Source organism: Gopherus flavomarginatus, chromosome 7, assembly GCF_025201925.1.
Source record: "Gopherus flavomarginatus isolate rGopFla2 chromosome 7, rGopFla2.mat.asm, whole genome shotgun sequence".
Lineage (NCBI taxonomy): Eukaryota > Metazoa > Chordata > Testudines > Testudinidae > Gopherus > Gopherus flavomarginatus.
In genome coordinates, this window is record NC_066623.1 from 103,807,441 (window position 1) to 103,819,988 (window position 12,548).

The following is a 12,548-nucleotide window of genomic DNA, read 5'->3' on the forward strand; positions in this document are numbered from 1 at the left end:
GCCCCCCAGCAGGTGAGAGGTATCCCCCAGGCTGCCAGGCAGGAAAGCAGCTTCCAAACAGAGGTTCTTAAAGGAATATCACCTCAGAATCCATCCAGAATAAGGCAAAAAGACTACCCACAGACAATCTTGTTCATTTTAGGTCGCTGGTTTGAATCCAGCCCTAGGCCAGTAGGGAGAGGAAGCCGTGAGTCCTTTTCATTGTCCATACTAAATGAAGGGCAAACAGCAAGCAAACTAAGGCTTTGTCTATGCTACCACTTTTGTCACTAAAACTTTTGTTGGTCAGGGGTGTGAAAAAAAACACCACACCCCCGACAGATGTGTTTCACTGACAAAAGTGCTGGTGTGGACAGTGCTATGTCGGCGAGAGGCTCTCCTGCCAACATAGCTACCGCCGTTTGTTGGGGGTGGTTTAATTACGCCAGCAGGAGAGCTCTCTTACACTAGCAAAGAGTAGCTACACAGGAGATCTTACAGCGGCACAGCTGCAGCAGTACAGCTGTGCCACTGTAAGGTCCATAGTGTAGACATGGCCTAAGTAGCAAAAAGTATGTTAGCTTTTTAGGGCTAGATCTTCATATAAATTGTAGCGTCACTGATTTCAAAGGAGTTGTGGTGCTTTACCCTTGCTGCGGATCTGGCCCTCAGTTTTAATAATCTAAGTTGTTAATAATAACGGCAAGGACGGGTTTTAAAACTCTGCTCTCTAACCTGACAGCACCCCTCTCCTGGCAGCAATCTGTGAGAGATGTCACACCCGCAGGACTAGTTCCTACATCATAACCCAAGGCAAGGATGTTTTACTAAAAACACAACTCTCTTACAAGGGTACGTACTTCCACAGCGTAATGTCCGCAGATAATAGGCTTTGACCTGTCTCCTGTGAAGGTGTCATATGGGCCGCGATTACTGACCACACGTTTCAACACCTCATCTGTACTGTTTTTGAGATTGTAGGTGCCTGGCCCCAAACCACTTCCCTAAAGTCAACAGGGAGCAAAAACAACCATCAATGATCGCTCTGTTGAGGAGTGGAGTCCCAGGTTGTGCTCATTTGGAAGCCGGACACTAACTACAGGTTTGTTGGTAGACAATTGCAACATCACTGTTATATATTACAGTAGCACCCAGAGGCCCTCACTGAGACCAGGACCCCATTGTGCTTGGTGCTGTACAAATACTTAATGAGAAGCAGACCCTGCCCCAAAGAGCCATGTCCTGTGCTCTGCCCACAACTTTTCCCTCTCACCCATGCTGCTCACTCTTGAGTGGTCAAATAATAAATGAGTAGCCACCTGTTTGTTTCAATCATCCATTACAAATTGTTCTTTGTACCCTCAATTAAAAGCTTCACCATCAGAATGCAAGGGGTGGTCCCTCTGCATGGCAGCTTTTAAACTAAGTGGCTTGGACCATCTCCTTTGCTTAGTCTCCATTGTGCATGGCATGGAACACTCCCAGAATGGAGACGGTGCCACCTCTATGGGATCCTGCACATGCACTTCTGAGAGGGGGAAAGCGAAGAGCAGGGGAAGCAGGCATTCTCTGTGGCACCATCCCCTGCTGACTCACCGGCTTTCTGGGCAGTAACCTAGACCGGAGTTCAAGCTCCACTGAAACTTGAGGCTGGCTGCAAGATCTTCTGTAGATTCCCCTACTGAGCAGCTGTGGTGGGCTCCACCAATGGCAGCACAGCCCCAGAAGCGCCAGTATCAGCAGAGGGAGCTGTGGAGCAGCCATTGATGCAGGCTGGCTCCAGCCTCTGGGGCTTCTCTCCTCTACAGATCCCGTGAGGCTGGGAAGCCTCAGCCTCTTCAGGTGAACGTCACTGACTTTTCTTTCCCTTTCGGAAGCTGCTTGCCCAGCCTCCCCTTCACTCTCCCCCACCCCCAAGGGGCACTCCAGTTTCGTGCAGCCAGGCAGAGAAAACTGCAAGCTAGCTGCATCCTCTCTAGAGAGAACCGCAAATGCTGATGCCTCCCGGAGCCTTCTGAGACACCCGAGGGTTCCTGATTGGCCAAGAGATGAAGACCATAGCCATGCTGATATGGTCCACTGTAATGAACAAGGCAGCAAAATAACCTGCGGGGCTCAACTCCCAGAGATCCCTCACTTTTGTTCTTTCTGGTCACTCAAGCTCTGGGCAATGGCTGGTATGCAGGTCAATATGGTAGCTGAATGAAAAACAAATAGCGCAGACTTGCCGCAGCAGTAGGTAAGACAGACTTTTCGGTTTTGCTGTCCATTATCCCTTGAGAGTTTGCCGAGCATCTCTCCTTCTCGTCAATCAGGGCATAAGGGTTTCCATTCTTGCCGTAAGTCCCAGGGCCAGGGTGGCAATCCTGCAGAAATAAGAGGGAGAGGATTACGAACAAAAATGGATACAACTACCAGTGAAGAGCCAGATTCTGCCATTCAAGCCTATTAAAAGCAGTGATTCTTTGTAATTCAGTAGTGCCCAGAGGTCTTAACTGAGCTCTGGGCCCTCCGGAGCTAGGTAGTGCACACACATCCAAAGCCTCAGTCTCTGCCCTGCAGACCTTCCTATCCATTAGGCATTTCTCTGTGGAGACATGCTGCCCCAGGGAGGCACTGTGCCTCATAGGAACCCAGGGACTGCAATTGTCAGTGGTGGTAATACTAACAATACATCAGGCAAGCGCAAAGCACGTCTCAGTCTTTAATGTCCTTGGCACACCCCTGTGAGGCAGGGCAGGGCTGTCATCTGCATTGTACAGATGAGGGAGAGGCACAAAGAAGCTAAGAGTCTTGCCTAAGGGCTGAAGAGGAACAGGAAGTAGATCCTGGGTGAGTCTCCCAAGTCCTAGTGCCCTGGGCAATCCTTCCACCATGGCCCCCGAGTGAAGGAATACAAGGGAAAGAAGATTCCATGGGGGTGTTTCCGGGCACACTATGCTCTGGATGGCCTAAAGAGAATCTCAGTAAGGAATACCAAAGCTCCCCTTTTAAAGCAGATCAGACAGCATCCCCTCCATGCAATCTGGCTCCATTTGGACCTGGACGGCAGCTGTTTCCCAGCTCTAGATTAGAGTCAAATCTCGTTGGCCTCCAGGCCGTGAAGCCTGCAGCACAGAATTAAGTTCTGGGTCTTTATGACACCTGTACAATTGCCACCCTGTTTGTACTTTGTATTTCTGGAGTGAATATGGCCCTCTACTCCTTTCCTATTGGAATCAATGAGAGTTGTGGGTAAAAGTCTAAAAAGATAATTGGTTCTAAATTCAGCCACTACCCAATACGTAGACAGAAATGATTCATCCCTGGATTTCAGAGCCCTTTGCAAAGAGGATTATTGTTTTACAGATGGGGAAACTGAGGCACAGAGCAGTGACACAACTTGTCCCAGGACAAAAAATGAATGTATGGCAGAGCCCAGAATAGCATCTCTGGTTGGAATCTTGGCCCCACTGAAGTCAATGGCAAAGCTCCCACTGATTTTAATGGAGCAGGATTTCACCACCACATCTCTTCACTCTCAATCCACTGGCTCAGCCTGCCTCCCTACAGTTTGGCAGTTCTTGCCAGGTACAGAGTGCTACATTCTGTACATGAAGGATAATCAAGTACAATTTTTGCATCTCTCCAAGCAAATGAAAGGACATCTGGCCTTTTGGAAGGGTCTTGATTTAAAAAACCTGAAAAGATACTAAGGCGAATTAGAAATCAAATCTCTAACTACAAAATTAGGAATTCTGTAACTTCATTGGCCACCAGCACCGGCAGATCTGTCTCAAGTACAGTAAGCTGTGATTCACACAAGCTCCCACTGCGCGTCACTCTTGATTCACACATACAATTGTAAAATCAGCAGTCATGTGGCTATGCAACAGATCCAAGTATTAACACAACAGTCTACAGCTGTGGCGACACAGGATATTTGACTGTTGTTCAGGCCCTATCTAGGAGGGATGTTCCACTGAAATGACCCAGTTTTTAATTTCTTCTGCCAGGCAGTGCAGATGGCAAAAGTGGCCAGCCTGAAGGATTAGAAAGCGGGCAATGTCTACTAGCATTCTGCCCCACAGCCTGGTGGAACTAGAAGGCGTTACTAGGGAGTTCTGGGGCTAGTAATTTGCAGAGCATTATTCCATAGAAAAGCTATTTTAAAAATGCATTATCACTATCCAGTGTATACTCGGGATTCACAGAAGATAGGACTTGTATATAAATGTGTGTGCACCCTATACATACACTAACACACTGATACTGCCTATCGATTCAATATTTAGGTAGTATGATGGTGGGCATTACAGAAATATCTACAATACCCGCTGGTTGGATAGACTGCAGTATATACACATAAAACATATGATCTCAGAACTATACCTTACATGGAACTCCCCAATGAAATCAGTGTAGGTCCCACATAAACAGGGCACCTAAATAATGTGAAATAGAAAACACTGACAGTGTGGTTCAGTTTTTCCCTGGATCAGTGATCTCTTATCTGTTCCCTTTGAACAACTCCCTTATTAGTTAGGATGATTTTAGCTGGGCTATCACCAGACTGTGTCAGGCACCGACGAGCAGAATGCAGCTTTCTTTACCCCTGTTAGTGGTAACATCATCCAAATCAAGCAACCGGGAAATTGAACAGCAATCAGGAAACATAGCTGGGCATTGGCCCTTATTATTTCTTGCGCCCCCTACTGTACTTTTAGATTTTGCACAGTTGTAAAAGGGACTTGTTTTGGCCCCCAAAAGTGTGTATCATATTATTAGGTGATCCAATAATAATGTTTAGCTCTGCAACAAGAGGTACCAGATTATCTACCTTATATATTTCTTATCAAGTTACTGCAGTATCTATTGCCTGAATCCGATACATACCCTAATGAAGTCTCTAAACCTCTCTTCTCCAGTGTCACAAACACCTCTAATACTTGAAGGTCGGGTCTCTTGAAGAAAATCTTTGATGTTGTAAGTTCCTGGGCCCAGTTTTTCTTTCTTATTGAGAAAAAGATTGTAAAGGTTTAATAGCAACAAAGCCAGGATTCCAATTTACCCATGCAAATCACAGCACCTCTAGTTCAGCCTATCCCATGTCACTTAACAGTTGAAAGATTAAACCACAGAAACAGTCAGATTTCTTGTCCACACACAGGGAAAAAAGTCAAATTCAGATCTCACCAGAAACTTGCTCTTCTTCAATGTCTCCTTAAAATTAAAATGGGGCATCTGGGTAAGTCGTGCCGCTTCCTGTGCTTTGGCCCAGCCAGAATTTGAAGCCTTCTCCTGCAGCAGAGAGGAGCTAAAGCTTCCATGGTCAATATTGTAGGTGCCTGGGCCTAACTTTCTGCCCTAAAATGAAGTGCAAGGTTAAAACTAAAGGCTTGCTTTACCATTAAGTTAAGCCAGTTTTACACTGATGCATCACCATTGAAAAATGGAGTTCTACAGTGGTGAATCAGGCCCTAAGAATTCTAATCATATTGTTTGCTAATTCTCCTTACTACAGGCAAATAGAGAAAGTCAATGGAGCTAGAACAAGCTACACCACCTGAGGATCTGCGCCCACAGATTCCTAGCACGTTGGATAAATTGCTGACACAGGAAATCTACTCAAAGATTCTGTAAGTACACATTATACTGAGAAGGAAATTACATTGGAGAGAGCCTCATCCTATATCATGAACATCAACAGGAGTTTTGCCATTGATTTCATTGCCATTGGACCTACATTAAATGGACCGGTTAGATTAGATTCAGTGATATTCTCAAATTAATTTGAAAGCAGCAGAATGGATCCATTCAGATTTTTCATGGAAACTGAATTCTGGAAAAAGAATCTAAACGTGTAATTTTAAGTTAAGTTTTGCATCTGGAGCTGAATAAGTGTTTGATTTGTACATAAAATAGAGAGACAAACTCACCAACTCCGAAGAGACCTGTTTGCAGTAGGGCGCCTGTGTGTACGTACCGGGTTTCTTACACTTTGGATAAACTGCGGTCACATCAAATCTAGCAGAGGATGATGTAAATATACAGTAAATTTTGAGTGAAAGCAGGACTAATTTTACAAACATAGGTCCTGGTCCTGTGAACAGTTAGGACTTGATCCAATGTCTATTGTAGTCTGTAGAAAGGGTTTCATGGACATCAATGGATGTATCAGGCCCTTAGTACTGGACTGCTCAATACTTCAAAGACACACACGCTTCATTCTGTGAGTAGTCCCATTAAATTCAGAGGGATTACTCATGCTTAAAGTGAACCACATGCAGAAATCTTTGCAGGTTTGGGGCCTAAATGCTATCGGCAGTGAGTAACCTCCTGAACGTCAAAGGGATGATTACTCACTAGAGCAGGGGTAGGCAACCTAGGGCACAGGTGCCGAAGGCGGCAAGCGAGCTGATTTTCAGGGGCACACACAGTGCCTGAGTCCTTGCCACCGGTCTGGGGACTCTGCATTTTAATTTAATTTTAAATGAAGCTTCTTAAACATTTAAAAAACCTTATTTACTTTACATACAACAATAGTTATAGACTCATAGAAAGAGACCTTCTAAAAACGTTAAAATGTATTACTGGCACATGAAACCTTAAATTAGAGTGAATAAATGAAGACTTGGCACACCATTTCTGAAAGGTTGCCGACCCCTGCACTAGAGTAAGCACAGGGCCAAAGATGAAATGTTTTCATGATCAAGGCTCTTAAACTGATGTACTGTACAAATTACATACAGACACTGCTTTATCTACTACTGAAATGCAGTCACCTCTGGTGTGAGTCGTGGCAGCTGTTTAACAGCACAGAATAATACTACAGGAATTGAAGTACAGTTTCTCCTGTGGAAACTACAGCGAGATTTTAGGTAGGCAGAAGCAAATGATCCAAATTGGAATTTGGCCAAGACAATAGAGTTAAGGGCCACTGTCAGTTTAAAAATCATGTTTTAAAACAAACAGACAAACAAATATCCATCCCTAATGTTATTAAAACCTCAGGCTATTAAAAAAGAATTTTAAAAATCAAATTTACTGTTCACTGTGGATGCTTTTTTCCATTTCTCTCAACTTAGAAAACAAAAACAGATTGGCCATTTCCACATTTTTATTTGCTTCTAGTCAATTTCCCTAAAATGGTCAGGCCCCAGTCGGACGGTGTGATGTTTGGGTTGCAAACGCTATAAGGAAATGTTACTATTTTTAAAAATTCCATTGGATTTAACCTAAGTTTGGGGTCAAATTTGACCTGTTCAATGTCTTTTAACAATCGTTCTCTGTGAGATCTTTAATGACAACAAATGATTAGAACCTTGGCTTTCTGTTTCATCTGGAAGATGCCACCTTCAAGTGCCCCATCGTGTAGCCAAAACTCTTGAAGAAGTCAAAGGGAACTTGTAAAAGCAGCAAAGAGCCCTGTGGCACCTTATAGACTAACAGACGTTTTGGAGCATGAGCTTTTGTGGGTGAATACTTGGATTCAAACCCTGGGAACACAGCTATTCCCAGTAGAATTTCTGACACAAGCGATATCAATAAAAATTCAGACCACATTCTTAGCTGATGTAAACTGGTATAGCTCTGTTTTACAACAGCTGAGAAATCTGACCCTTCACTTGCCAAATTCCTCTGCATTTAGATAAGTATTTCTATATTGTACAAGTTAAACCAATTAAAATAAATTAATATTCATAAAGCACTTTGCAGGTGGAAAGCAGTATATGAGGCCTTGAGCCTGCAAACTGTAATGCGATAATGCCTAGCTGTGAAAAGTCAAAGGACTTCAAAGCGTGAATCAAGTTACTCACCTGTGTAGATGTTTGCAGGATCAGGGTCTTAGTGCCGGGTATTACATTGAAAATCCCCAAACAGGAATTAGGCATTCAGATTCATAGATTTCAAGGTCACAGGGGACTATCATGAGCTAGCAATGTTTCTGCATTTTATTAGCCAATTGAAAACTTGCTGCTGTGTCAGCTAAATAAACAAGATCTCTCTCTCCTGCTGTTCAGCAACCCTGAACTGGTAAAGGTGTTGCAGGCCAACAGAGTTCCAAGAGGGTAAAGTGTGATTTAAGGGGTAGGTGTTTGTTCTGAATAAATAACAGAGGTCATTTTAAATAAGGAGGAGAAGCAGGGAGAAACCCCAATCAATGTATTTTAGGTTAATGAGCTGGTTAAAAATGGACCCAGTTAAAATATATTATGGCAGAGCTTGTCCAAAAGTTGTGTCTCAGTCCCTCACATGGCTTTGAAAATCTCAGCCAGTATGTGTATCATTGTGTTGTTAAAAACGTGATTCAAAATCCTTAAATATACACTGTGTTACTGGAGACATATGATTATACTGATTTAAAAAATATACTGTGAAAGTAAAATCACTGAGCACAGGGCCACACTGTGATGCAATCTGACGCAGCTATTCCGGGCTATAAGGGGGAGTATGATCCCCCAAACCTACCCTGTGCAGCCTCCCTGGATCACTAGTCTCGGTGCAGAGAAAGAGAGCAGAGTTTTTGCAAGACCACTGGATCCCACCCACGTAGGTGGAAGTGGGCAGACACGGGTGGGAAGTGGGCAATGCCTTCACTCCACTCCCCTGGGTACCAGCTAGCGCAGCTGAGCCAGCATGTGGGGGAAGTGATCTGCACGGGGTAAGGGGCTGTTGCAGATTGCATCCCCGCAGGTGCAAGTGGGGAGTAGGACAGAAATGTGGCTTCTTGGGGCTCCTCCTGGGGTAGCATGGCTCAGCTCAGCACCACCCCTCACATGTGGCTGTGCCTAACAGGACCGCCCAGAGGATTCAGGGGGCCTGGGGTCTTCGGCGGTGTGGGGCCCCTGCCGCCGAATTGCCACCACAGACCTGGCGCTTGGGCGGCGGGTCCCAGGGCGGAAGGACCCCCTGCCACCGAAGACCCGGAGCGGAAGAAGCTCCAGGGGCCCAGGCCCTGCGAGAGTTTTCCGGGGCCCCTGGAGTGAGTGAAGGACCCCGCTCTAGGGGCCCCGAAAAACTCTCACGGGGGCCCCTGTGGGGCCTAGGGCCTGGGGCAAATTGCCCCACTTGCCCCCTCCCGGGCAGCCCTGGTGCCTAATGGCTCAAGCTTAGCCTCTGGGAAGCAGAGATCAGAGAATGTACTTTAAAAAATATTGTCAGTCATACGCCAGCCCATGTAACACATCAGGTGTGGCATGGAGTATTTTGAAATGAAATTCACTTTTACCTAGAATGGGGGAAGTTATAAAGATAGCCAGGGTCAGCCAAAAATCCAGGGCCCCCTAAACCTGCTGGCTTATTTCTGAAGGAAAGGACTTCTCAGAGAAAGGGGTCCTGGCTCGTTGGATCCATTCAGTCAGGTTACAGTAAGCCACTACTGTATAGGCAAAATATCCTGCAGAGAAGCTTGTAAGGTATAGGCACGAACGTGTGGGGGGTGTCTGAAGAAGGAGTCTGCTGTGTGTTTCAGAGACATGTAAAATCTCATTTCTGTTTCCTTGGAAACTCCTCCATTCAGAGTATCACAGCTTGACAGAGCCGAGCCCTCCATGTGGGTGCATGGACATGTGTGCATGGACTCTCCGTGTGTAATAAGCATGTGAACTTGTGAATGCATGTGTGTATGTGATCGCTGCATGGCCAGGTGTGTGTGATCTGTGTGCCAAGGGGCATGTGATCTCTTGACTGCAGGACTGTGTGTGTGAAATCTGTGTGCCAGGGTGTTTGGGGGACAGGGTAGAATATGTGTGCAGATGATCCAGAAGCTGAGAGTCAGACAGGGGCTGAGCCCAGTTCTCTACTGACTTGGAAGGCCAAGTCAGCTGCAGGCTGAGCCTGTCACCTCTGGGGCCTCCTCTAGGTGACTCTTACCTGACTGTCTGTGTGCCGAAGGGGGCACCTGTAAAGCCCTTTGCTGCCATTCTCTGCTCCCTGGGGATGGAGGGAGCCCCCCACCCCCACCAGTGGCACAGCTTCCAGCAGCTCCAGAACACTGCTGCCATGACAACCCCATACACTTGTTGCCTTTCTGTTCTCATGAAGGTGGAGCTTCCAGGCAACCCATTGCATGGCGGGGTGGGGGCCTCTGGCTCAAAGCCTCTTGTACCTGTTACAGCTCAGTTTTAGGCCCTGTCAGGGTTGGGGAGAGGAATGCAGCCGTTTTGAGCTCACTGTTTGATCCTTGGTTAGTTTTGATGCATTACATTTTATCAGATGTGCACGGGCTCAGCAAGTAGACTGCTCCTTGCCCAGATGTGCACAGGCTCAGAAAACAGACATGCCCCTGGCCTGGATGTGCACAGGCTTGGTAAGCAGATGTGCCCCTTGCCCAGACATGCACAGGCTCGGTGAGCATACGTGCCCCTGGCCTGGACTTGCACAGGCTTTGCGAGTAGACATGCCCCTTGCCCAGATGTGCATGGACTCAGCGAGTACATGTGTCCCTTGCCCAGATGTTCATGGACTCAGCGAGTAGATGTGTCCCTTGCCCAGACATGCATGGGCTCGGTGACTAGACGTGCTTCTTGCCCAGACGTGCACAGGCTCGGTGAGAAGCTATGCCCCTTGCACGGGTGTGCACGGGCTTGGTGACTAGATGTGCCCCTTACCTGGATGTGCATGGGCTCGTCGACTAGACATGCACGGGCTCATTGAGCAGACGTGTTCCTTGTCCAGATGTGCACAGGCTCGGTGACTAGACGTGTCCCTTGCCTGGACATGCACAGACTTGGCAACTAGATGTGCCCCTTACCTGGATGTGCACGGGCTCATCGACTAGATGAGCACGGGCTCAGTGAGCAGACGTGTTCCTTGCCCAGACATGCACGGGCTCAGCGAGCAGATGTGCCCCTTGCCCAAACGTGCATGGACTCAGCAAACAGACATGCCCCTTGTCCGGACATGCACAGGCTCGGTGAGCAGACGTGCCCTTTGCCTGGATGTGCACAGGCTAGAAGGGCAGACATGCACCTTGTCTGGATACTCACAAGGCTCAGAGGCAGACGTGCACCTTACCTGAACATGCACCAGCTTTGAGAGCAGATGGCCCTCTCAGCAGACATGCCTGGAGCTCAGAGAGCAGATGAACCCCTCGGCTGATGGGCCTGGGGCTTGGAGAGCAGATGAAACCCTCGGCTGTTGGGCCTGGGGCTCGGAGAGCAGATGAACCCCTCGTCAGATGGGCCAGGGGCTCGGAGAGCAGCCGAACCCCTCAGCAGATGAGCCGGGGCTTGAAGAGAAGACGAACCCCTCAGCTGATGGGCCTGGGGCTCAGAGAGAAGACGAACCCTTCGGCTGATAGGCCTAGGGCTCGGAGAGCAGACGAACCCCTCGGCAAATGGGCCAGGGGCTCGGAGAGAAGATGAACCCCTCGGCTGATGGGCCTGGGACTCAGAGAACAGATGAACCCCTTGGCAGATGGGCCAGGGACTCAGAGAGCAGATGAACCCCTCGACAGATGGGCTACGGGTTTGGGGAGAAGACGAACCCCTCGGCAGATGGGCCAGGGGCTCGGAGAGCAGACGAACCCCTCGGTGGATGGGCCAGAGGCTTGGAGAGCAGAGAAACCCCATAGTGGACGGGGCAGGGGCTCGGAAAGCAGATGAACCCCTCGGCAGATGGGCCTTGGAGAGCAGACGGACCCTTTGCGCAAGGCCTTTTTAGAAAGGGGAAAGCCAAAGCTGCATGAATAGGAAATCTGTGCTGCGGAGCTCCTAATTATCCTTGTACAACCCCACAGAGCCCATAGGACTGAAAAGCAGAGCTCTTGTCCACCCACCCATGCTGGTTCTGCCCGTCAGCTGGAGGCTGTGGTCATTACTGGGACCAAAATGCTATTTCTTAACACTGGTTTGTAGTCTGTTCAGGTATTGGTCCAGGCTCCAGCTCGGAGGTGCATATCCGAGGGTCACCCAGCAGCAGCGCTAGTAGAGTGTGGCTGATCCTCATTAAAAACACACTCTGGCTGGCCCAGAATGGATCCACCAAGGGGTGGGAAGAGTACATGAGTCTCCTCCACTCCTGCCTTCCTGCACAGGGGCCAGCCACAATGCTCCCAACCCTGCTCACACCCCCTGGTGAAAGGTCGAGGGTGAGCCAGAGCCACGCTCTCACACCACCCAGCTGAACCAGCCTGCTGCTCCCTCTTATGGGGGGCTGAAGCCAGTGGTGAAAGCCTGGGCTGGCTGCTCCCTCCGCTCTGGCCAGCTGAACCAGCCTGTGCAGAGCCCCAGGGGACGGACTGTGACTGCAGCACCGCCCCTCCACTTCCTGAGCAGAGCTCTTCTGGCTTCAAACGCCTGGATCTGATCCAGAAGCGGCTCCACTGTGCAGTCCGTGATCAGCCTCGGCTACCGATCCGTTCTGATGGGGGTTTGGAGTAAGGGAATCAGGATTTGGCCCAGGCTGTTTATTTTCAAAAGCATTTTATGGCCTGGAGCGAAACATACAACGAACATTAACACACTACAGAATACAAACCAAGGAAGGGAAATGGGAGTAAGAGACTGATCGCTGCAGCATGCACTGCAAGGAGGAGCCCAGCCCTGCCCCTGCCCCTGCCCTGCCAGGACAACAGGCAAGAATGG

General features: G+C 48.2%; 1 protein-coding gene across 1 annotated transcript in view; it reads right to left on the reverse strand.

Annotated features, from left to right (window-relative positions):
• Positions 1 to 9,965, reverse strand: part of LEXM (lymphocyte expansion molecule) — a 28,199-nt gene extending 18,234 nt beyond the window's left edge. The window contains 6 exon segments of the mRNA XM_050963575.1: positions 840 to 983; positions 2,208 to 2,345; positions 4,855 to 4,971; positions 5,155 to 5,325; positions 5,898 to 5,985; positions 9,835 to 9,965. Coding sequence (XP_050819532.1) covers positions 840 to 983; positions 2,208 to 2,345; positions 4,855 to 4,971; positions 5,155 to 5,325; positions 5,898 to 5,985; positions 9,835 to 9,965 — 789 coding nt within the window.
• Between the last annotated feature and the right edge of the window lie 2,583 nt (positions 9,966 to 12,548).